Source organism: Penicillium samsonianum, assembly GCF_028829775.1.
Source record: "Penicillium samsonianum strain IBT 33392 chromosome Unknown utg000009l_segment0_segment0, whole genome shotgun sequence".
Classification (NCBI taxonomy): Eukaryota; Fungi; Ascomycota; class Eurotiomycetes; order Eurotiales; family Aspergillaceae; genus Penicillium; species Penicillium samsonianum.
In genome coordinates, this window is record NW_026643267.1 from 775,762 (window position 1) to 799,560 (window position 23,799).

Consider the following 23,799-nt stretch of genomic DNA (forward strand, 5'->3'; position numbering starts at 1 on the left):
CAAAATCGTGCAGACACTGTTAGAGCACGGAGCCGATGTCAACGCCCAGGGTGGACACCACGGAAATGCGCTCCAGGCAGCTTCTTCTGGAGGACACGACAAAATCGTGCAGACACTGTTAGAGCACGGAGCCGATGTCAACGCGTATGGTGGACACCACGGAAATGCGCTCCAGGCAGCTTCTTCTCGAGGACACGACACAATCGTGCAGACACTGTTAGAACGAGGAGCCGATGTCAACGCTCAGGGTGGATACCACGGAAATGCGCTCTATGCAGCTTCTTCCCGAGCACACGACAACATCGTGCAGATGCTACTAGAGCACGGAGCCGATGTCAACGCCCAGGGTGGACACCACGGAAATGCACTCCAGGCAGCTTCTTACGGAGGATACGACAACATCGTGCAGATGCTACTAGAGCACGGAGTCAATGTCAACGCCCAGGATAGCTACCACGGAAGTCCGCTCCAGGCAGCTTCTTCTGGAGGACACGACAACATCGTGCAGATGCTGCTAGAGCACGGAGCCGATATCAACGCCCGGGGTAGAATGTACGGAAATGCGCTCCAGGCAGCTTCTTCCAGAGGACACGACAACATCGTGCAGATGCTATTAGAGCACGGAGCCGATGTCAACGCCCAGGAAAGATACCACGGAAGTGCACTCCAGGCAGCTTCTTCCGGTGGATACCACAGAATCGGGCAGATGCTGCTGGATCCCGGAGCCGATCAATCTGTACGCTATCGCTCCCCTTTCAAAAGGCTGAAGAATTTTATGAGTCGTAAGAAATATACAGTCTAATGAAATACAATTCTACTGCCTTCATCCTACACTCTCAGGCACCTCGGTAGCGGTGCAATAATTATTTCTCACCATTGGTATATCTTTTGTTAGAAATATAACACAAACTCATGATTTCGAAGGGATGCGGCCATTGGCCAATTAGTTGGTTCTTGTCGAAGCAAAATGGTTTTGCTTATACTATATACATTCAACTGTTCCTTTCAATCTTCACTTTTTTTTGGCTAATAAGCGACCATTTGTGACGCATGGAGCTGGCAGAGCTGGCAGAAGACCTAAAGAGGCAGGTGGTGTGGAGGAAGCAAACAAGCAAGACGAGCGCCTCCCCTCTTTCTCTCTTCTTCTTCTCTCTCCACTTTAGTGTCTTGAAATGAATGGACTTCATTATTGAAACTGCCGCCTCACACCATTTCTGTCATTCGCCATGCCTGTCTATCTTACTCACCATGTAACGTGCATAGGCAGCGGTATTGTAATGTAAGCCGATTGTATCGTGCCGGCTTAGTATTGTCATTTTCGTTCAGTTATAAATGGCCGTGCAATTAAAACCTCCCACTGATGTCTTGGCAGTGGGGCACTTGTGATATTTTTGAATATTCAGGGTGGAAGCTGTTTTCGCTAGTGACTGTAATTTCTGTATGTATCATTACAATTCGTTGGAGGGTGACGTCGTTCCAACGCAAAGGGTCCCAATTCCAGCACCAATCCCCTCCCAGCCTTCGTAGTTGTGACAGCCTCGCTGAAAAGCCCAGCTGATATGTCGATTTGCTCCAGAATGATTCAATCGATTCGCACACTGAAGCTAACAAAATTGACTTCGTCATAATACCAACATAGACGCCTTGAAAATCCCCCTTGGCAGTGAATACTCAGATGAACAGCTGCTCTCGACAACAGCAATACGTATCTTAAAGGGAGAGTCGGTCACTTGTCGGACAGGGCTTCCAATCACCATCCTGTCCAGTTAGGTAGTATACCGTTTGAACTAGTTTAACTTGTTGGAAAAATTGGTAATAGCTCTCTTCTCCATGCTCAAGAGTTTCATAGGGTATGCACCCCGCAATACTCTTGTCGACCGTGCAGGATATCCATTTCCCATCGTGAAATTTCTTCTGCACTTTTCCCTCGCTTGGAATCCAAAGATGATTATCCTCGGTCATATATCCACCTTTCTCCACCTTCCATTCACGTTGAATATTATCAACGACAACGCGAAAGTAAATTGGTTCTATCTTTGTGGCGGTTGCAAACTTTGGGTCCAAAGAGTCTCCGTCTACCAAGACCGTCATAATATTGAATGGTTCAGCAGAAGACCCTAGACTCTGTACCTATTGCTGGTACTTGGAGGAATGTAATTTTCTGTGTCGGAAATATCGAGAATAGATCACTTATTTGGATGTTAGGATCACAACGCAAATAAAGTACCTTAACCAAAAGCAATTACAGATATGAAAGAGCTTTCGAGGAAGCGTAAGAGAAACATCGTTTTGACTGACCGTAGAAACTGCAACCTTAGCAGAGCATAAGATTGAGGAGGTGAAGAGACCCGATTGCTAACCGTGTTAGGGGGGAAGGGGGGGGAAGGGGAGGAAGAGAGGGAAGGAGAGAGGGGGAAGGTGGGACACCGAGGTCGAACCTTCCAGCTATCCAGGTTACAGTACTATTACTAGATCTCCCGTATCTTTCATACGCGTATTTTAAAGTCGTGGTATTTTTCTAACTGGTTAGCTACAAATGACTGGAAATCCCATCGAGCCAGTGAGTGATCGGCGACGAGGGGCGTCGGGCGTTATCGCATTCGGGTCCAGTTAGGATTGGCACCAGGGGCCCACCGATCACTTCAATCCGTAGACGAGGTCAGCAGGAACAAAGGGACGGAGAGCCCAGGGTTTCTTGGACAGGAGGAACGAGCAGGATAGCCATTGGAAACGTAGAAGGTCCGTAGCACAGTGGATCACCTAGTCCTATTCTTTGTTCCTGTGCTACATACTAGCCTACGAAGACCATCGTGCCCTTTCGCCGACCACAGCGCCTGCAATGGTCTGCGGCGCAGAAGGGGTCTGTGACAACCCTGGCCCTAGCTTCCGGGGGGCCAGATCCGGCTGGGAATGGGGCGCACGGACGGCAATTTGGACCAGTAACCTTGGAGCGACCAGATTCCCGGTCTAAGCTGTCAGCGATATTTCTGGCGTACGCACCAATGGGCCCTGCAGTGTTGGGCGTTGACAACCGGGATTAGCTGAAAGGCACAAGGGTACTTAGTAAACCCCACTGAGCCCCACTCTCCCCCGGTCACTTTATTCAAACCGTTCGAGTTGAAATTTTTGCTGCTACATGTTCAACCAGGGGTTGGGCTAAATCGCTGGACGAACAATGAACCGTGGTTGATGTAACTCTCGGTCCAAATCCTTTGTATCTCGATTGCTGCATGATGAGTCACAGAATCAAGACTCAACCGCTGGACAAACAGGAGGCCCTGCTCGATGTGAGTCCGTTCGCAGGCTTCGAACATACGTGCTGTTGCGGGCAACCTGGTCAAGTCCCGGACCCCGAACGGGCTGGGGGTTCCTGCTGTTTCAGGTATCCTGGTTAAATTCAACCCCCAAACGGGCAGGGAATCCCTGCTGCTGCATGTATCCTGGCCAACGTCCAACCACCTTACTGACAGGGGATCCCCGCTTCTCGAGGCACCCTGGTCAAGTCCGACCGCCGAACGGGCAGGGGGTTCCTGCTGTTTCAGGTATCCTGGTTAAATTCAACCCCCAAACGGGCAGGGATCCCCTGCTGCTGCAGGTATCCTGGTCAACGTCTGATCACTGACAGGGGGTCCCTGCTGCTCGAGGCACCTGGTCAAGTCCAACCACCGAACAGATAGGAGGCCCTGCTCTTTTATTTGATACCCCTGCCTCTGCATATTGACCCGCAATTTGAACCTCCACCAGTCACTAATAACAAAGCTTTCTCGATGCAAGTTTACTTCTGTTCGTCTATGTGGCCACTGCTCTAGCGGCCGGCGCGCACGAACTGAAAGGCTCCATTGCGGGATCCTCCCCGGGTACATTTTGCCTACTGTTTTATTGCTGTGCATATCCCGATACGCACCGAGCACATACACCAACCATCGCTGTTGATCAGCAACTAAGCTACACGCTACTACTCAATCCCCAACAGCTTCGGAGAACAAGCGCAAGAACCCACATGGAGCAGCCACACTGGGACGCTAAGCCCTCACCTCATTAGCTAGCTGGTACTTCGAGCGCCCCCACAAATGTACTCATTGCCCAGTAGAGCTAGACCGGGAAATGGCACCACTTTACAGTAGCGACCGGTATCGCCTTCCATGTTGGGAACACATAGATCCTCTTTCAAACCCTAATCACATGATGCGCTAATCCATATATGAATAGTGCGTAAATAATTCGATGTGTACCTAACCAGGTAATAAATACCAGGAGCTTAAAATACCAGTATGGAAGATACAAAGATCTAGGACTAGACGCTTGGACTTGCTGGAAGGTTCGATGCAAAATCGGCAAACATATAAGTCTTTAGACAGGCAATCTGTCGACAATTCCATTTTTCATCTTGCAGGTTGCATCACTGCAAACAGCCGGTACTTTTTAGGAGTCAGGTCCGAGTCAGTGTAGTAGGCAAGGCTCGACAGTAAGGCATATTCACAACCTTCGCCACTACTTATCATCATGTCATGGCTTTGGAACTCATTGGATACTAGAGATTACTGGCTAACCTCTTCCATTTCCATCTGCTTAGGCGTCCCTTCACTTGATGTCGGTTGCTGTCAGCGCATAGCTACTAGGACTTGAGCCCCACTTTGTATTTAACCCAGATTTTACGCATTAATACAAAACACCGTTTTTGACCCCTTCCTCCGACAGTTGCGCGATGCCTAAGGCACCGATGCTGCCTGAGGCAGTCATGTGGGAGATCTAGTTTATCAGTAGATAGCTTCTCTCTCCCCCCCCTCCTGCTTCTCTTCCCTTCCCTGTCCATCCATTATCATTCAATACAAGACAGTACATTACTTTTCCATTTCATATCTGATTGTATCTGCCTTGCAAGACTTGAAGATCTCCACAAATGGCCAACAAGGACGAAAATTCACAATATGCCCCCACCCCCGGTTACTTTCGTCGTACGCCTACCATATCCACTCCTACGAACGCGTTCTCTTGGAAGTATAGAGGGCTGAACTAGCGCTATTGAAACTCAATCCCCTGGATTTCAACCTGACTAAAATCGCACTGTCTGTTTAAGCTTCTTGATAGTTATAAGAAATCACCCTTCGAACTCCAGTGATGGCTTATTGATATGTCGATAGTCTGTATCGGGGAAAGGTTGTAATCCTATAGCGATCCTGTTCGAATTGACTTGCCACTGTAGATTGCCAAGTTCAGTCAAATCAAGAGTATGCATCGTTTCAATATTTGGACGGCACTCCGGACTTGGAAGTAGCCTGTCGGCCAGATGAGAGCTCGATCCTGTCAATGTATATCCACCATAATCGATGTTGATATCGAGAAGGCGTGGTAACTTGCACAGTTGCAATAGCACCTGCTGCCATGTCCCAGACTTTAATTTCACCAGCCAGAAACTGATGTACTTCATTTTATGCGCAGATTGGTTGATAAGCGAAAGGAGAACGTCGGATGAAATGGAAACCCCTCCTAGATGAAGAGACTCTAGACAAAGGGTAGATGGAAAGGTGACAGAATCGAAATCTAAAATATTGACACTAGACAATATGAGTGATTCGAGTTTTGGCGCATTTTCAACCATTCTGAATAAATGGGGGGCATAGGTGCCATTGGGAAGAGCAGCATATTCCGGCAAAACTGGCGTCTGTCTGTGCCTCTGGTCCGCCGAATCCGTATGTGCACAAACGCATAGTTCTAGGTGTCGAAGATGTTGCAGAATATCTTCAATAGGGATTTGTAAAGAATTGGTTCTATTCGGAAAGAAACGTCCAAAGTCGTGGGTGATAGGAAATCTGACTTCAAGTTCTGACAGGTTTGGAAGCGGCGCGTAACGCAATATAGAGATAACTGTGCCCATATAAACTGCTCTCTGGGCTTGCGGTAACGATAAGGGCGGTTCGTGAAATCCAAGGGCCCTGAGATTGGTGAATTTGACCAGAAGGGAGGAGTGCCATTCTGCTAGGGCCTCGATATATAGTGTGATGGCATCAGACGGAAGCCTTTCCTTAAAGCCGAAGTCAATTTGACAAACACATGTAGCATACGGGCTTTTCGATAACTGTATAAGCCGCTCTAGAGACGGAGTCACCAGCGAGGAAGTACACTCTGCATTGATATGCCGGAACAGCCAAGGTGACGCGCTGCGGCAGAAGGCCCTGTTGACAAGGCGCAGGTTGGCTAAGTCCCGTCGAGCCCCGCCTTTAAAGGTCGAGTATTTCCTAGCATCGTCTTCCAAATATAAGAACTCATTGTACACGTTCCAAACACGATGAACGATCTGTAAGGAATGTTAAGCACCAAGCAAAAAAATTAGCTGACACAATCCTAGGCCTTACATGATCGTATATCTCCGTAGGGATTTGCATGCTGTTTTCCAACTTCTTTCAAATTTGAGCCTTCAGTGTGATTTCGTGAGGTCTGGCGTTGGTAGTCAGAAGAGGGGGTCGGTCTTGTGATGTACCGTAACAATACACAACAGATACCTTACTAAGCCGTTTCTTTGCATCTAGTATTATACCATCCAGCCCTTGTGACGGATCCTGAAATACGGAAATAACCATATACGGGTTAGCGCAGCATGTGATTAGGGTTTGGAAAAGCTCCTCAGTATTGTCCGACATGGAAGGCGAAAGCGGTCGCTACTGTACTTGCAGGTCGCTACTGTAGATCAGGAGCTACTGTATTCAGAAGGCGATCCTGTAACTATCGCTACGAATGGACGACTCCGCCATGGAAAAGGGTAAAAAGGGCAGGAGACCTTTCCCTGTCCTTCGTCCCCCATCTTCTCTCCTCAAACCCGCCTACCCCACTACTCTACCCGCACAAACCGCCCCGCATCACGCCGATCAGCCTTATGACCGTATCTCGACCACCCACGGCACCATCGCCGCCAGGGCTGTCTCATTTCATGGACAGCTCCTAAGCGGCGTCACCCCTCTCCAACTAGCACAGAATGGCCTGTATTACAAGCCACTAGGGCCGAACAACCGAGCTGCATGCTGCTTTGCCTGTGGAACGACAACCCCTTTAACCACATTCTTGCGAGCCCCCATCGAAGAAATACCGCGACTTCACACAGAGAATTGCATGTGGCAGATCATCTATCGCGATCTAAAATCACATTTCGAAAACCCCGATCCAGTGTCCCAGTCAACAACTACTTCGGCCAAATCAACACCTACGCACCACCACCTTCCCTCCAACAGATTACCCCCGAAGGCAACCATTTCGAACCTCAGCATACAGTACGAGAAATCTCCAGCGGCCGGTCCTACTACTCTTACCAGACCCCCACCAACCCCGCTACCTCAACCGCTACCGTCGCAGCAAGCCGGCTCTCCTCACCCTCTCCAATTGGCACAGACTGCTACTTCTCCACCTCAACTCCAAAAACCGACCTACGCCTCGGTCATCCAACGTGCACCCACATCTTTAGCGCAACCGACACCTAAAACTCACCAACCCGCACCTCCCCCTCAAATTCACACTCACAATCGAAGATCTTCATCGTCGTTTTCACAATAAACCACCACCGTTCAAGGACGACAAGAAAACCAGGAAACATCCGGCTAATCGAGCCCGCAACAAACCAGCTTCGGCAACACATTCTTTAGCCAGATTCTTACACTCAGCATTGCCCGCATTCTCGCGGTTCCTATCAGAAATGCAGCCAAATCCGGACAGTCGCTATCCGTCTCACTTGAAATTTCACAACAGCTGCGCCATGAAGGCAGCCTAACAATGGGAACGGCAATGGGCCAGGGTAGGCCGTGACGAGGCTCTAAGTTCCTGTCAGAAAGTGGATCATTCTAAAAGTACATACTCGGATATATAGTTGTCGTATACTGCATATCGCTTTGCGAGTTGAACTCTGGATTGAGGTACAGGTGTGATATTTGATCTATATGGAGAGATCCAGCTATTTGTAGTTGCAGCAGCCCTGCTGCCTAGCGGAGTGTCTGCCTAACAGGCAGCCACTCCTATAGATCTATATACATCACGTGACCTGGGATCCAACTCTCCCCCTGTGCCAAGGACCCGAAGGGGCCGAGGCACCTCAAGGATCCCAGAATTTGATCTGGCATTGTCTGATCTTTCTTTAAACGAAACTGCAGACTCAACACCTCCCCCTGAATGGAGATTGAGACGTTCCACAAGGTCTTCGTGTGTAGACCTCGGTAAAGCTTTGGTAAAAACATCTGCCAAGTTTTCCTTTGTATTGACGCGCTGGGTATCAATAAGACCTTCCTCCACCTTTTCCCGGATGAAGTTATGCTTGACATCAATGTGTTTGGCCCTGCTGTGAAACTCTGGATTCCTGGTGAGCTTCAAGGCTGCATTATTGTCGATATAAAGGGGAACTTTGTCAATATGTACTCCCGGGATGCGGAGGTCATTGATAAAGTTGCGAATCCACATAGCTTCCTTCGCAGCCTCGGCACATGCAATGTACTCCGCGTCCATGGTTGATGTAGCCACTGTTTTTTGTCTCTGGGATGACCACGATATGGGCCCTCCAGCAAGCGTGAACACCCATCCAGTTGTTGACTTACGCGAGTCCTCACATCCGGCAAAGTCGCTGTCAACGAAACCCCTCAGCTGAAGACCGTATTTTTCTGAATAGACAATTCCCTTCCTGGCGTCGCTCTTCAGATATGCAAAAATGCGATCCACGGCATCCATGTGAGCCCGGTTTGGGTTGGATGCGTATCGAGCTACATATCCGGTAGCAAAAGCAATGTCCGGTCTTGTCTGATTGCTGCTGAAATTGAGTGATCCGACCTTTGACTGATATTCTTTCCGGAATTTGGTGTTGGCAACGTAGTCGCCCTGTTTCGCTAGCTTGATCTTCGTGTCAAGAGGAGTCTTGGCAGGAGCTGCATCTTTGAAGCCATATTTGTTGACCATTTGGTCGATATATTGTTTTTGATGGAGATGGATTTCTCCAGGCTTCTGCTCAACGTGCATTCCTAAATACCAGGAACACTCCCCCTCGTCGGAAATCGGGAATTCCTTTGAAAACTGTGCCTTGAAATCAAGGATTGTCTGAAGGTTTTTGCCCATCACGTTTATGTCGTCCACGTGGACCTCCAGGATGAGCCCGGTCGTGTCATTGATGAAAACGCATGGATCGTATGCGGACATTCGCCAACCCCAGTGGACAAGAGTGTCCCGGAGTTTCTGATACCACGCCCGAGGTGATTGTTTTAGACCATAAAGGGCCTTCAGAAGTAGCAAACAGCATCCACGCGTTAATTGTACATCACTAGGGGGTCTCATATAGACTGGCTTGTCCAAGTCGCTGTTTAGGAAAGCCGTCTTGACATCTCCCTGGTGGATGTGCCAATGGCAAATCGCTGCCAACGCGAGCAAGATGCGGGTTGAAGCGGACTTGACAACGGACGCAAACGTCTCCTCATAATCAAGGCCCTCTTCCTGCTGAAAACCCCTGGCTACTAAACGAGCCTTGTGCCTGGTAACATTCCCGTCTGCTCCGTATTTGTCTGTGGTGACCCATCGTGAGGTGACTGGTTTAATTCCTTTGTCGAGCGGAACGATCGTCCACGTTCCTTTCTCTTCGTGGGACTTTAACTCTTCCACTTTAGCCTGATGGTATTTTGAAGGACTCGGCTTCAATTGGAGGGCCGGCACAGTGTGTTCACCATACGCAGACAGCCCGAACTTGAATTCCTTGTGGCCACTCTCGGCTACATCTTGCTCAGTGTTCACTTCTTTGTCATGTCGATCGGTGTCAATTGTCCTTTGCCCTTCATATGGAATGAGTTCCACCTTCTTTTGTCTGATGTCAGATGTGTTTCCCAATTCGTGAGGATGTCCCGGAATTCTAGACTTCCTTCGACCCGTGTATTTTTCGTAGTCCTCGCGGAGATTCTGCTCGCCCAGAGCTTTCAACTCAAATGGACGAATCGCCCACGATTCATATGTCCCGTCAGAGCGGCGATAATTGCAATTAGCAACATGGGTGTTGGGCTGTGCTTTAATGCATGGGTAACAGGGCTGTCCCCCGTCACAATTCAGCCTGCTTCTTCGACAGCGCACGCATTCTTCGTCAGACGATTCTCCTTCACGTAATGGGCCTACCGACGAAAATCCTATCGGCAGTGGTGACTCGGGTACGTGATAGAGTCTGGTAAGCAGACCATTCTGGACTCTGTAGCTGCAGGTTGATTGCTTGTTGATGCACGCTTTGCAGGGCCGTCCACGGTCACACATCCTCCCACTTCCACTCTGACTCCCGTACCTGCATTGATCGCATGGGGGCAAATCATCGACCCCTTGTGGTCGACATGATAGACGCTGAAGAAGAGTGGTGCACCTGTTGCACGGGATCTTTCCATCGCATGCCATTATTTTCGCTGCGCACCGGTAGCATTTCTGATCGCGAGGAACTGGTACAAATCCAAGCTTTTTATGCCTTTCCTCCTTTTCTGCCTGTCTTCTCTTCTGTCGTGCTGTTGACTTGTTGGCCCCATCCAGGTTCCAATTGCAATTGAGTTTGGCTTTTTGACATGCTTCGCATTTTGGGTTGCTTGGGTCAATGAGAAAACAAGTACGGTTCGTCTGGAAGCATCTTCTGCATGGCTGGTCCTGTTGTACTCTTCCAATCTCTTTACGCCTGTGGCGGTTCTCAGGAAGTATCAGGCGTTTTGTTTCCTTCGACTGTGACCTGCAGCCTTGGTTGTCTCTTCTGCAGATCGAACAAGGCATCCCATTCTCAGCAGAGTCGCACCTTCTCCCGTTTCGGAAACAACGGTCGCATTTACCATCATTAGGCAGAAAATTCTTCATGTTGTTACCGCCATGTTTTGCGACAAACTGCCAGTAAGCCTGTGAAACCTTTCCGTCTTCTGAGTAGTACCAGGAATCGTCGTTCGAGTCCGACAAATCTGAGTCTGAATGCTCTAAATTGATGTCACGTTGTCCGTGAGTGGCTCGGCGGCTTTTCCTTGGCGCTATTATAGGATCATCGGGAAACTTGCGTTTGGCCATGCCGGCGTGTTTGGGTTGATTGAAATACTTGGACACCATTTTTAGTCCCAAGTCTCCGTCGTCGGTCTCGTCTTCATCATCGGCGTCTTCGACCTCATCTTGTGACTCGTGTGTCGCTTCGGAAAATTGGTGCTCTTGGTCAGCAATTTCCTCATCCGAGAAGATTATAGTCTGTTGATCATGGCGGGAGCCACCGTCGTCATGATCACTGTTTGAATCACTTGAAGATTCTGACCCGTCTTCCGAGGGATTGTTGTCCGCAACAACAACAACATCTGGGGTGGGGATCCTATCTTCCAAACATGGTGCATCATGAGAGTCGCGCAGCCCTTCACCGTCTTCAATCCTTGCAACGCCGATCCGATATACCTTGTGTTTCTCCGGAGAGTAGATATGGTATATTGCCTCACTCTCACATCCGACAAAGTAGCCCAACCAGCCACGAGGATTATGCAGCTTCGTCATCTCAGCCGTGTTTCTCAGCTCTTGCGGATACGTGACATATGCTCGACTGCCCCAGATTCTCTCTCTTGTGAGAGTTGGTTTTATTCCCCGCAACGCTTCATATGGTGTTTTTGCATCCTTCTTGCGTAGTGCACGCGCTGGAGTTCGATTTTTTAGCCAGACAGCATGCTGTATAGCTTCGGGCCAGAGGTTCTCGGGAATCTTGGAAATTCGTAAGAGCTCGTTGCCCTTCTCGGAAATAATCTTGGAGAATTGTCCAGAGATGGAAGTTTCTTGAACCATAGGTGCGGCCTTTTCACGAATCGTACGGTTTGTCCTCTCAGCAACACCATTTTGATAATGGGCGTATGGCTCGATGGGTTCTCGCGCGATAGAATGGGAGTTGCACCATTTACCAATCGGTCCCCTTTCAAATTCGTTATCAAAGCGACAGCACCGGATGGTAATATTGAAAACCTTCTGGATCAATTTGACCAGCGACTTGAAGACTTCGAAGAGCTGATACTTTTTATCGAATCGTGCGCTCCACGTGTACCGCGTACAGTCGTCGGTAATGAACAAGAAGTACCTAGTTCCATCAAATCCTTCGATTGGGTATGGTCCCCACACATCCATGTGAACCATCGCCCCCGGTTGTTGAGCATGGCGCGAGGCAGGGTCGCGTGGAATCTTGACCAGGGCTCGTGTAGTCGCACATACGGGACAAATAGCCTTGAGCTTGGCTTTGATCTGCTTCTCGGTGATTTCCATTCCAGTTGAGCTGCGCAGCAGATTCAACATGTTTTGAAAACCTAGGTGCCCCAACCTCCGATGCCATTTCCATACGGGATCATCAAAGTCCACTGTGGCTGCGATGACACCAGCTGTCATATCATCGCTGGGAAGTTTTGTGGCGTCGAGGTGATACAGACCATTGCCGAAGATGGCATGTCCGATCATGTGTCCGGCATAATTCATCCATGTCATATATTGCTCATTGTAGATGCCGGTTACTTTTGCCTTTCGGGTGAACATCCCTCCCGAAAATAGGTTGCATTTGCCTCGAGGAGCATAAGCAACTTCCGAAAGCGATACTTTCACTGGAAACCCATCAGGGCTTTTTAGGACAAGATTGACAACTCCCGTGCCTTCAATTTCAAGGGTAGTGGACCCGTCTGCGGTGCTGACTTTTAAATTGGATGCGCGGAAAGTATCTTTCTTAAACCATTTCATGTCATTAACGATATGCATGTTCGCTCCAGTGTCCGCTAGCCATGTGTCTGTTGTACAGAAACTGCCTGCCAAGAAAGCCCCCAATACAGGTTTAGAAAAATCCAACATCGCGGGCACTGGGTCCCCCATATCAACTCCCCCTGATCCCCGCAACTTGATGCAAGAGATAGCTCTATGCATCTGTGGCGAAGGGTCAGCTGGTTTCGCAGGAGTTGAAGGGGAGGGGCCCGTACCTAGAGCATCAGTCCGGATATAGGTGTCTTTGGAGTCGGTGAGATTCATTTCTACGACACCACCCATGCCATTAGTGACAACGGCCCTGTTGGTGGACTTTTCTTTGAGAGATCGTGGAATTTTCTCGGGGTTCTTAACCCAGCAATTATCTTCGCTATGGCCAGTCTTGCCACAGCCAGGATAGGTGCACTTGAGGTGATGTCTGTCCTCCCGTCTCGGCCTGTAACGAGTAGGATTGTCCATGTTCATGGTACTGCTGTTGCTCGCATCTCTCTTGACCTTGTCTCTGGCCTTCCTCTCTTCTTTAATTTGAAGTTGGTGCATTTCTTCCACATGCATGCGTTCAAAAAGATAGTCCAGATCGGGGGAGTCGTCAGGTTTGGTCGACCTGATCCAATCATACTTCTCTTTGAAGCTGCGATAGCTAGGAGGAAGGCCATGAAGAAGAGCGGTTGCAAACATGTCGTCAGTCATATCATATTTGACCGTTCTGAGATCAGCCTTGATCTGGCGTACTTGGTTGGTGTAGTCGGTCACAGATTCACAATGATCCAGCTTGAGATCGTGTAACCGATTCAACAGGACATCACGCGCACGTTCATTTGTGACTGCGTATCGCTTTTTGATAAAGTCGTAAGCTTCTTTGGCGTCTGCGCAATCTTCGATCTCGATGTTGATGCCGTCGGAAATCCAAGCGTCGAGCAATCTGCTTGCAAGTTTCATCTTTTCCTTCGCATTCTTGTGTTCGTTGTGATCGATCTGCCATCGGAGTGTGTTGTTGGTCATCAAGACAACTGCCTGGCCAGCATCCGTCTCGTTTTCGTCATCGGTTGACGGGCTTAAACTTTTCTTGATCCGGATGGACCGACGATTTTCGGTGTCAAGGTCCCTCACAAAGTATTCGTCTTTGTTGGGCTTGGGAGGGACGACTTCTTCGCCCGTGAGAAACTCAAGAACATCATTTGCTCTGGCTGCTCGCTCAAACTCGCGTTTCCAACTGATGAAGTTGGTTTTGCCTTTCAGCTGTCGATCTGGTTTGACTTCATCCATCTTGGAATATGTTTTGTCTGGTGCCCTGAATTGGGCGTCTGGGGTCTGGGGTCTTGATCACTGATCACTTGTGTCCATCCAAAGGCTTGTCTAGAAAGAGAGGCTCATAACCAGTTGAACTCTGGATTGAGGTACAAGTGTGATATTTGATCTATATGGAGAGATCCAGCTATTTGTAGTTGCAGCAGCCCTGCTGCCTAGCGGAGTGTCTGCCTAACAGGCAGCCACTCCTATAGATCTATATACATCACGTGACCTGGGATCCAACTTTGCGAGGGGTCAGTGTAAATGAATTCTACTACTACTACTACTACTACTGTACTTGCATTCAGCTTGGGAGCTTGGTACACCGTACCCTTGCTCTCGCATGTTGAGTAAGGTCCCCGTCACTGGACAGACAAGGGTGTCTGCCGAACTCACTCGCAGAGGGCCGGCTCCTGCGGGTACACTAGTCAAAGCTGAACAACTATAAAAACGCAACGCTAAAGCCGTACAATAGGCAGGTAGCTTTGCATAGGACAAAACTTTTCCTTGAAAATGCGGCTCAACTGGATTCCAACCTTCAGGAACAGGAGATAATTCGCAGATTTGTATCTGTCGGAGCTTGGAAACTCTTCCAAAGAGCAATTCCGACATCAGGCAATCGCGTCATGAAGACGAGTTTGAAGCGATTCCTGAACCATGTGGGCATATTGGATTCAGAAAGTGTTGACAGCAGTACTGAGGCATACGAGGACATCATTCGTCGTGGACAGAGGTGCGAACATTTCTGCCTGGAACTTGCTCTTGGAAAACCAACCGATGAGAGTATGGAGCAGAGTAGCACCAGAGTCGAAGCTGAGGCAAATCAAGCAAACGGACATGAGATCTTTGGACCCTTATTCTTCTCTTCAATTCCCGGCACAATGTAAGCATCGATATAGTATCACTACCTACCTTTGCTCACAGATTCAGATTTGATGAAAGGTTTAGCCTTGTGGGGGACGACTTTAAAAGCAGCATAAACTATCTTCGGCAAATTGATATTTTGGAGGCATCTAAAAAGTCAAATGCTACAGATATGGCAAAAGCGTTGCTCGACTTCCATCAAACGTTCTTCTGGGTCGATGGAGTAGAGGCACTCTCTTCAAAGAAGAGGAGGCGCGGCGGAGAAGGCCACAAAACCGCCTATAGAAAACGAAGCAGAGCCTCATCCATCGCCAAATCTATACACCATATTACCCGGGGAGCAGAAGATTCTTTCGCCAAAGCCGTGGGAGGAGAGATTTTCCGATCTAACATTACGGCACTTGACCCAACCCCTGAGAGGCAGGGTTTAGAGACCAGGGTACTACGTGAAGGTCACACAGCCTCAACGGCACTTCGCCAACAAGGAGAGCAAGAAGTCGGCTTTATTCATGGTGCAGAAGAAGCCCAGTCTCGACCCGAGATTCCACATTTGGCTGCATACTCCAGAAGCTCCATGGAATGTGTCCTGCCAGAATCTGCACAATCTCAAATAACGCACCTCGATGCTACTGCGCTGGATGTCGTTACTCTTTCCCACATCACATATCCAGAATTCTTTGACGCTGCTACTCTCGATTTTGTCGGCCCATTTCTCGAGGCGGCTGAGCTCGACTTTGTTGATCCGGAATCACCTGTTTTCGTAAATCCATTTTCTTAACAGAATCATCTGTGTTCATAAATCAATTCTCTTCAGTCAAACATCTCGCCCGACCCGAATGAATTATAGCAGGATGTCGCCTAAGAGTTTCTTTCATCGACTAATTTCTGTTTCCATACTAGATATAAGACATCTCCCCCGGCGAGCTCCACGTGAGCTTTCTTCAAGATGCATACCTTCTTCCCGCCTATAAGGGGATAGGTGTGCTCTCCAACTTTGACGTTACAGCCTTCACTAGGAGAAATGGGAATGAGCTCTCCAATCCCAAGCCCAAGCTCCCAACCCGAGTGACGTGTCCTAAATGTAGCAACGCGGAAATTCTGCGATCATCAGAGCTAGATTCCCCTGACGGAAAAAAGAAAGAAGAACGCACCTGGGCGAGTCTCTTTTGAATCTGTCGAAGATTTGTTTCTGGGCATTGTTCGACGAGTTTGAGGCCAGCAACTTCGTTCCACTGCGCTTGTGGATTCGCCTTCAGCCATTCTTCCAAATCTGCCACAACCGTTTGTTCATGACAGTCAAGGTCCTTCTGAATAATTCCGTCGCTGTCGGGCGCGTTCATGTGTAGGGATTGATGATCTGATAATGTGTTAGCCCGCTTTTAGAAAATACTGCGGTCGCCATAGGCAAGATAACGGATTCAGAAGACCTTTCCTAGGCAGGTAGGTATCATTAATTTCGTACTGGTGCGACACGATAGCTGTCTTATCAGAACAAAACCTCTCGGCAAGTGGGCAGAACTGATGTGAACAATTCCGGAGTAAGGAGGGCTCCGCGCCAAAAGCTCACCTGGAGACACGAATATTATTGAGTAAAGACTTCGGGTAGCAAATCAGCACCTAATCCACATAGAAAGTGACACGTTTTGGGCGTCTCATGGGTCATGGAATGGTTGTTATTCCCGACAGCCTTCGTGGCCGCGAAGACGATAGCCCCGCGCGGGTCTTTATCACGTGAATAGCGGTAGAAATCGAGAACAGATTACCCCTCAGACACACACGCTTTCTTTCCCAGTGGCCCACTCCAATCGCACTAAGCTGAAATCGGCCATAGAAAGTCCCCGCCTACCCTCCTGGTCCAGACCACGGAATTAACGGGGCACGGGCCGCTTCCGAGCTGAGTAAATAGTGGGCACACACCAAGCCCACTTCACTTTGGGCCAGGTCACAGATTGGGGCTGTTTCCCCTTTACGTTACCTGGCTCCACGAGCGTACCAGAGCTATACCCTTCTAGGAAGTTTTCTTCTGGATCCTAGAAAAAGGTTACTGAAAGGGTATAACAGCCCGGTAGATAAACACGGCGGTGTCATAATTAGTCGATGCCAAGGTATCATCAACCTTCCTGGAGGACCAAAACAGCGCCACATGTTTGTTCTTCCGCCGCACTGATACATATAAAACGTGCCTAGGCCTTCACTTCTAACTTGGACTATTTCATCTTCGTACTTAGTTACGTGGCACTCTTTAGTTCCTCTACATACTCCTGTTCTGCCTTGAGCATTATAAGTGCGAAACTGGCAAAATGAGCCTTGATCAGGGTGCGTTCTTCTTTATCGACAGGAACATTGTTTGCTTACCATGATGAGTGTTTTCTAAGCAGAGAGTGAGATTTTGCCAGAAAGCTCCTTTGCTTCAACCGGGACCCGCGAGAATCCAGTGTTGCTTGATTGCGATGACAAAGGTGAACCAAACAGCACTGGCAGTATAGCTTCACGTATCTCTGAGATATCTACTGAGATATCTGCTGAGATTCTCTCCAATGATGGAGATCGCTCTGAGAGTAGAGATGAGCCAAATTTTGGTTAGTAAAACTATTTTTGAAGTTGCGCTTCGCCACCTAGTAACCAGTGGCTCATAGATCTCCCCCGGGGGCAGATTCAACAATTCCATCACCCCCATTCTGCGGAGAAAAGCTTCTCAGGATTATTCGGGCCGTTCTCAATCCCGAAAACGCCCTTGTCCTTCAATTTCCAGCTCTCAAATCACCGAAGAGGATCCGCAAGCTCTCTTCGCAAGTGGTAACCATACGTCCAGAAAATCTCTCGTTGATGCACATGCTACATCTTCTATCATTGGCTTGGAGGATATCGCATGCCTTTTAGAACGAAGTGAAACTGATGAAGCCTTCGTGCTCAGGAGCTACGAGCACTTGTCGAGCACAATGAAGACAACTTCAGCGTGTGAAATACAAGAATTCCAGTCAAAGGCGACGAAGTGGCTGGTGAAATCTTTGGAGAAAGATTTCATAAAGCTCAGTGTGAGAATCATGGAGTCAGGACTGCTGAAAGGAGTTTCGCTCCAGAGGGTAATGGAAACCTCGGTCAAGCATGATTTGACGGTCTTCGAAAGGCTGATGACCCGGGAGGTGTATCTCAAGAAAGAGCACAATGACGCCTATTCTTTTGCGAAAACGCTAAGCCAATGCTTGGATGAAGTGTGCAGTCTCGAGGGTGAACGCGTATCTCTAGTCTCGAACATCTTACGGAATATTGATTCGGCCATCAAGGGGTCATCTAAAGAGGATATGGGAATGGTATTTTGGAATGTTCGCCATGCATTGATGAGTGCAATTGAGAAACAGGGATGTTTCGAAATCCTGCAAATTATTGACGTCGAATACTGGTCTGAACTGTGGGCGAGCTATGTGTCACTAGATGAGGCATGTAAACGAAAGTTCACGAGCATGGACATCCCGGATCGCCTGAAAGACCGTTTGAGATACTTTTAGCCAACATCTTCAATTCCAACCTCTCAGCAAAGTTAGCTACTGCCTCATAACCATGAGACAATATAGGAGCTATCGAGAAAATGAAGAGGGTGGAAATAGGACAAACAAACAATAGTGCAACGGTAAAGTAATCAATGAAAAATGATCGTCCTTCAATCCGGATGTAGGGCACGGGATATATATAATACAAGCGAAGTTTCTCATTCCAGAAGCAGAGCCTATGCTCACCAATCGGACCTCAATCAAGCTTGAATTCTCAAAATTACTTTGGCGGTGGAGGCGGGACGCCCGGCTTCTTGACGCCTGTTGTATCATATGCGCTACGTCTATAAAGCTCAGCTTAGCTTGTCTCCAGTAATGGCATAGAACCTACCTACCTAGCAATGGTTTCTTTAGGACGGATCATAACTGACATCTGCATTTTAGGTGACTATCGAATGGATAGCGAAGAGTGATTTGACAAGATATAAGGATTTATCTCTCTATATACGAAGACATTCTGGCAAAAGTCTTGCCGATTTGCCTGAAGTAATTCCTGTCAAGCCTGAAATGTCAGCGTGTGGTAGATGATCCGCGTTTGTGAATGAAAGTCTAAAAAGCGGGTCTCATATATAATTGATCTGAGCTTCGGAGGATGATGATACGAGTCCCGATTACCGATAATGTCTTTTCAAAGCCGACTAGCTACTTCGGGCAAAGCCTCGCTAGAATAACATCACTTCAATAGATCTAGTGGGCTTATAATATGTCATGCAGTTGCACTTTAGTGGCGCTTTTGCCCATATTCAAAGTGAGTCGCTTGTTCTTTGAGCTTTACCACCCCTTTCCGCGGTTATCACAACTCCACATACAATACCCACACCCCTCGGTCTAAAAGATCACACGCCAATCCGCGAGTCATGAATATATTATGCATTGCATTAGAGGATTAGAGTTAAGGAGAAAATGATTGAATCTTTATTAAGTTTATATAGCAGCTGTCTAGACAGACGATGATGCTGATACAGATAACAGATATCATTATAAATCTATGGCACGAAAATTTCCAAAAAGCAATTGTTGTGACCTGCGTATGTGTCAAAATATGCCTGGCATAACCACGTAGGCAAAATGGGGAATGAAATACCAGATTGATCCCATCTCCCAATTCAAGTTCCCTAGTAGGTCATGGTTCACAAACTGCGCTGGTGGACTCGTGGTTGAAGATGAAGTAGATGCGATAAGCCGTGAAGTCGGTGGTCTCGGTGGCAATCGAGTCATGGGTATGTAGTGGCCGAGCTCGTTGCAAAAGTAGTCCCGTTCAGATCTGTAAAAGCCACACAGTGTTTGAAGGAACTTGATCTCATTCTGCAGCGCGTTCGTAGGCTGTTTTTCCTTCCGCCTTTGCTTGCGGGACCGGGCTAAGTCGTTTCTCCTTTTCCGCTTAGTTGCCTCTGTGGATGAGCCTGATTTGAGGTTCAGGGCCTGCTGGTTGCTCCGGGTGTCCTTGATTTGGAAATGGAGACGTAAATTTCGGGGGATCGGAACCGAAGGATAACACATCTTGCGGCTCCTTAATGAGAGTGGCGTCCAGTTCCGGCGTGGCAGATGTTTGGGGTCTGGACTGGTCCATGGAAGGAGTTTGCTATCTGCTCTGGTGGGGGCAGGTTGAGATTTATACTGAAGAAAGGAATTGCTACGCCTTTCGAGACAATGTGATCTTGAGCCAATGCATATCCATGATTCAATTTCCACAAGCCGAGATCTAAAGATAGAGCTCGGGGATTTGTATACCCGAGTGCGATTGTGAAGCAATGGGAGGCAGTAGAGTGTACATAAAATAAGAATGAACCAGCTCACAAGGATGATTGTAAATGCTAGACATATGGTATCCGTATAGCAAATTGTATCGATATCACCAGCCCATTGAACCACTTATCATTCCTATTCACATTATCAATTCCCTTCTAGCCTTTATCTCTTGTTATCTGTTCTTGCAAAAATTGCATTTACCACAGGGTTGGCGAATCTCCTGATCTCGCGGCTTCTTCCCCTTACAGGGTGACTCGAAACAGGGAAGCTCGCCCACCTTCTCTTTCCACTTCCCGCAAGATAAATAGACATAATATATAATCGAACACATTATGCAGAATCTAAAAGAGTTTTCAAATCAACAAATTATTCCAGATAATATAGGGTTGGTACTCTGGTCCATACTCACAGTTCGCTGTTTGATATACGAGTAGATTATTGCGCACTTCGCAGGACGTCTGCGTTCTCGAAAATGTCTTTCAAATTAGCATAAACTCATGGAAAAGAATTGGCTGACCAGTCACGACAATACTGGTAGAGTGGAATTGGGCAACATATTGGAAGAACGTATTGGCTTCAATGTCTGTAAATATCCCACAATGGTGAGGTATGCAAGAGGGTTGAAGCTTTAATGCCAAATATGAGGGAGAAGAGGACATACATTTGCCTGCGTGCGAGCTTCCGAAATAGAACTCTACATAAGAGGAAATTCAGAATTTCCTTTGCGAGGTGCATGAGTGCATAGAATATAAAGATAAACCAACTGAAGATGATGATGAAGGATAGCCCTTTTGTATCCATTGATACAAAAGGCTCAAGGTCTTGATGAAAAGTAAAGCACCTAGAAGATCTACTGGGGAAGAGTGAACGACAGGTCTACGCAACGCCACAAGCTTGACGTTTAATAGCATAGGGTGATTAGACCATGATTAGTGACAGAAATCTGGCTGTATGACAACGTATGGACAAAATCAGATATATTGGAATCTCTAACTAACTAAAACGACAAAACCCGCGGTTTCAACAATCTGTGCGGACATAGATGACTAACTGTAATATGCACTTTTGTATGGTATGGATGGTACCATTGGTCACATGATTTTCTGGGTATTAATGCCTGTTTCCATCATGTATGCAACCTTTAGTATTCCACAATTAGATTAATCTATCGCAAATCAGTATAATTCAACAATCATGTCACGTGGTCCCCCCGAACGCTATGGTGACTAATAGGCACAGATACCCGATTTTCCAAGGTTGGGTAGATCTTATCACCTACTGCCCCTCAGTTGCAAGCCCCTCGCGACAGGTACTTTCCGCATCATTCAAACGAAATGCGTGTCGAGACATTATCAGAAAGTTCGAAGTCTATCGTTGACTCCATAAGGGACGAAATCAGACAAGGGAACACGAAGCGTGAGAGCAAAACCGCAAGCGGATGGAGATATGGGGGGGGAACAATTCGGGATCCTGGTGGATTCGCTGAAAAGCGAGATCGAAAAAGAGCTTCAACAACACGGCCTACAAGTGAATATGTTTCTTTACCATTTATTTGTTAGCAGTCTACTGATTCTTGGAGGTATTGGCATGTGCTGTGCGACACTTTAACAGAATGGAGAAAATCAACAACCCGCTTTATCCGACGAAACGCTTGATTATTATCCCTGTCAATGGGGTCTCGACGATCCCCCCGGTGACTTGCTTCCGATCGACACCTATTGCTTTATTGATGGTTTACCGAGGCTTTCTGGAGAGGACATTGATGTGGTGGTTGTCGCATATGAGGTTAAAACTCAGAATGCATAGCAACATGAAAGTACCATCAAAGAAAATATATCAATGAGTGGAAGAAACTGAAAGCTATGGCTGTCTTTCCTTGAAGAAGTATGACTAGCAAGCAGTCTGAGGCTGGGAAGAACTACATTGGGACAAATAGCGTCCTGTCCCATCGTCCTCACCCAAAAGGAACGGCCGTACATCGGTCATATCTGGGTTCAGCCCTTGCAAAAAATTGAAGTCCACCTGGAACGGGTCATAGCCTGAGAAGTCTGTAAGTAAAATATATAATATAAAAAAAAAAGATCTGACTTGGCCTACCATCGGCTTCATCGCTAACTCGCTTATCAAAACAAGGTTGAGGGTTGATCATTTCAGGATTCTGACCATCGAGCTCTCGGAGAAGAAAATTGAAGTCCACCTGGAACGGGTCATAGCCTGGGAAGTCTGTCAGCCCAGGTTGGCAACCTGCCTTGGCATTATGACAAACCATCAGCCATAGATTGGTCTATCTCCTTGTCACCCACTGCATTGGATATCGGAGGATTTGCGGAGACATGTATGGCGCCCAATCTGTCGTCTTGAGGTGCCTCGCTGGGGGTTTCCCGTTCCAGCGCCGACGTAGGCATGGGGGTCACACCTGAACGCCTTTTCTGGCTCTGTTCGACGCCCTCGGAATCAAAAGCCCGTTTATGCCCCTTCTGCTTTCTATAATTCTCTGTAACAACTAAGCCTTTGAACTTTGTATACTAGAACAAGAAACGTACCGTAATCTTCATTGTAGATCAGCAAGCACTGAGATAACCAGTCGGCCTTTCTTTTTGCCAAATCAGACCACGTCGAGTCTTCGCCGATAGATTCTGCCAGTAATTTCATATGTGGATAAGTTATCTGACGAAATGCAAAGGACACACCGAAGAGAACCACAGAGACCCCGCGACTCTTGTAGATGTGTTCGAATGAGTGATACTTCAGTCCGTACTGTATTTCTTTCCTGATAGATTCGTCTTTATCGTGAACGGAGCCCAAAAATTCAGTGACATGGCCTTTTCCTCTGTTGTCTGCGTCTTCTGCCGTAAGAATCAAGAATTCTTCGCGAGGTTTTCCGTACGTGTTTTGGGCCCAGGTTAGATATTCATCGGCAAACGAATATCGGGCGAGCCAACACCGGAATTTTTGAGTCCAAGTATGATTGCGCTTTGTTAGCTTGATGTCAACATGGCGAGGGTCACGCTGCGTCCACTGTTTGTTTGAAAAAACTGCGTGCGCTTCTTCCTTGTCGGTAAAGGCGTGGATTTCCTTGGAGTGACGGCGGAGATTGTCCATTAGGTTACTGACTTTATTATCTTGCTTTTCTTGTGGCAGTGCGGAAGCGTCACCTGGTGCGGGTGACTGAGGAGAAGGTGCTGAAGGCATTGTCTCAGAGGTTTCCTGGTTGTGATCATGATTGCTCGCTTGCTGATTGCTTTCTTGGGTTTGACTCAACGGTTCTGTTGATTGAATTTGAGGTTGTGCTGAAAGCAAAGTATCCTGAGTGCTTGAAGAAAGGATTTGCCCTAGATTGTCAAATGCGATTTGAAGGGTTTGTCTGTGATGGTAAAGCAGCTCTTGAGTTTCTATTCCTGCTATTGTTGAAGAGATGACTCCGGCTGCACGCACGACTTTATCGATGGGGCACATGGTTTCCATGGTTATAGAAGATATTGATAGATCCTAGAGGAAGAAATAAAGCGGTTTCGAATGGGTCCCTCCGCCTTGGCATTGGATCGCGATCCAATGCCAAGGTCGTCAACACCCGGACCTCCTTGTACACGTCAGTTTAACGCCACGTTCCAAGCGTACCTCGGGT

General features: G+C 47.7%; 7 protein-coding genes across 7 annotated transcripts; 4 read left to right on the forward strand and 3 right to left on the reverse strand.

Annotated features, from left to right (window-relative positions):
* Positions 1–310: 310 nt before the first annotated feature.
* On the forward strand, positions 311–802 carry N7471_013363 (ankyrin repeat domain-containing protein; the record flags this gene model as incomplete). Its single annotated transcript, XM_057286082.1, has 1 exon — positions 311–802. One exon carries the CDS (start codon positions 311–313, stop codon positions 800–802), a length of 492 nt encoding a protein of 163 aa, XP_057129407.1.
* Positions 803–6,747: 5,945 nt separating this feature from the next.
* Positions 6,748–7,542, forward strand: N7471_013364 (uncharacterized protein; the record flags this gene model as incomplete). The annotated part of the gene is made up of 1 exon (XM_057286083.1): positions 6,748–7,542. The coding sequence occupies one exon, from the start codon at positions 6,748–6,750 to the stop codon at positions 7,540–7,542; it is 795 nt and encodes a 264-aa protein (XP_057129408.1).
* A 5,335-nt stretch (positions 7,543–12,877) lies between these two features.
* Positions 12,878–13,989, reverse strand: N7471_013365 (uncharacterized protein; the record flags this gene model as incomplete). The annotated part of the gene is made up of 2 exons (XM_057286084.1): positions 12,878–12,885; positions 12,939–13,989. The coding sequence occupies 2 exons, from the start codon at positions 13,987–13,989 to the stop codon at positions 12,878–12,880; spliced, it is 1,059 nt and encodes a 352-aa protein (XP_057129409.1).
* A 650-nt stretch (positions 13,990–14,639) lies between these two features.
* Positions 14,640–15,655, forward strand: N7471_013366 (uncharacterized protein; the record flags this gene model as incomplete). The annotated part of the gene is made up of 2 exons (XM_057286085.1): positions 14,640–14,896; positions 14,962–15,655. The coding sequence occupies 2 exons, from the start codon at positions 14,640–14,642 to the stop codon at positions 15,653–15,655; spliced, it is 951 nt and encodes a 316-aa protein (XP_057129410.1).
* Positions 15,656–15,735: 80 nt separating this feature from the next.
* On the reverse strand, positions 15,736–16,217 carry N7471_013367 (uncharacterized protein; the record flags this gene model as incomplete). Its single annotated transcript, XM_057286086.1, has 2 exons — positions 15,736–15,975; positions 16,029–16,217. The coding sequence occupies 2 exons, from the start codon at positions 16,215–16,217 to the stop codon at positions 15,736–15,738; spliced, it is 429 nt and encodes a 142-aa protein (XP_057129411.1).
* A 1,197-nt stretch (positions 16,218–17,414) lies between these two features.
* On the forward strand, positions 17,415–18,383 carry N7471_013368 (uncharacterized protein; the record flags this gene model as incomplete). The annotated part of the gene is made up of 2 exons (XM_057286087.1): positions 17,415–17,456; positions 17,514–18,383. 2 exons carry the CDS (start codon positions 17,415–17,417, stop codon positions 18,381–18,383), a joined length of 912 nt encoding a protein of 303 aa, XP_057129412.1.
* Positions 18,384–22,064: 3,681 nt separating this feature from the next.
* On the reverse strand, positions 22,065–23,639 carry N7471_013369 (uncharacterized protein; the record flags this gene model as incomplete). The annotated part of the gene is made up of 4 exons (XM_057286088.1): positions 22,065–22,213; positions 22,272–22,388; positions 22,441–22,668; positions 22,718–23,639. The coding sequence occupies 4 exons, from the start codon at positions 23,637–23,639 to the stop codon at positions 22,065–22,067; spliced, it is 1,416 nt and encodes a 471-aa protein (XP_057129413.1).
* Positions 23,640–23,799: the final 160 nt, after the last annotated feature.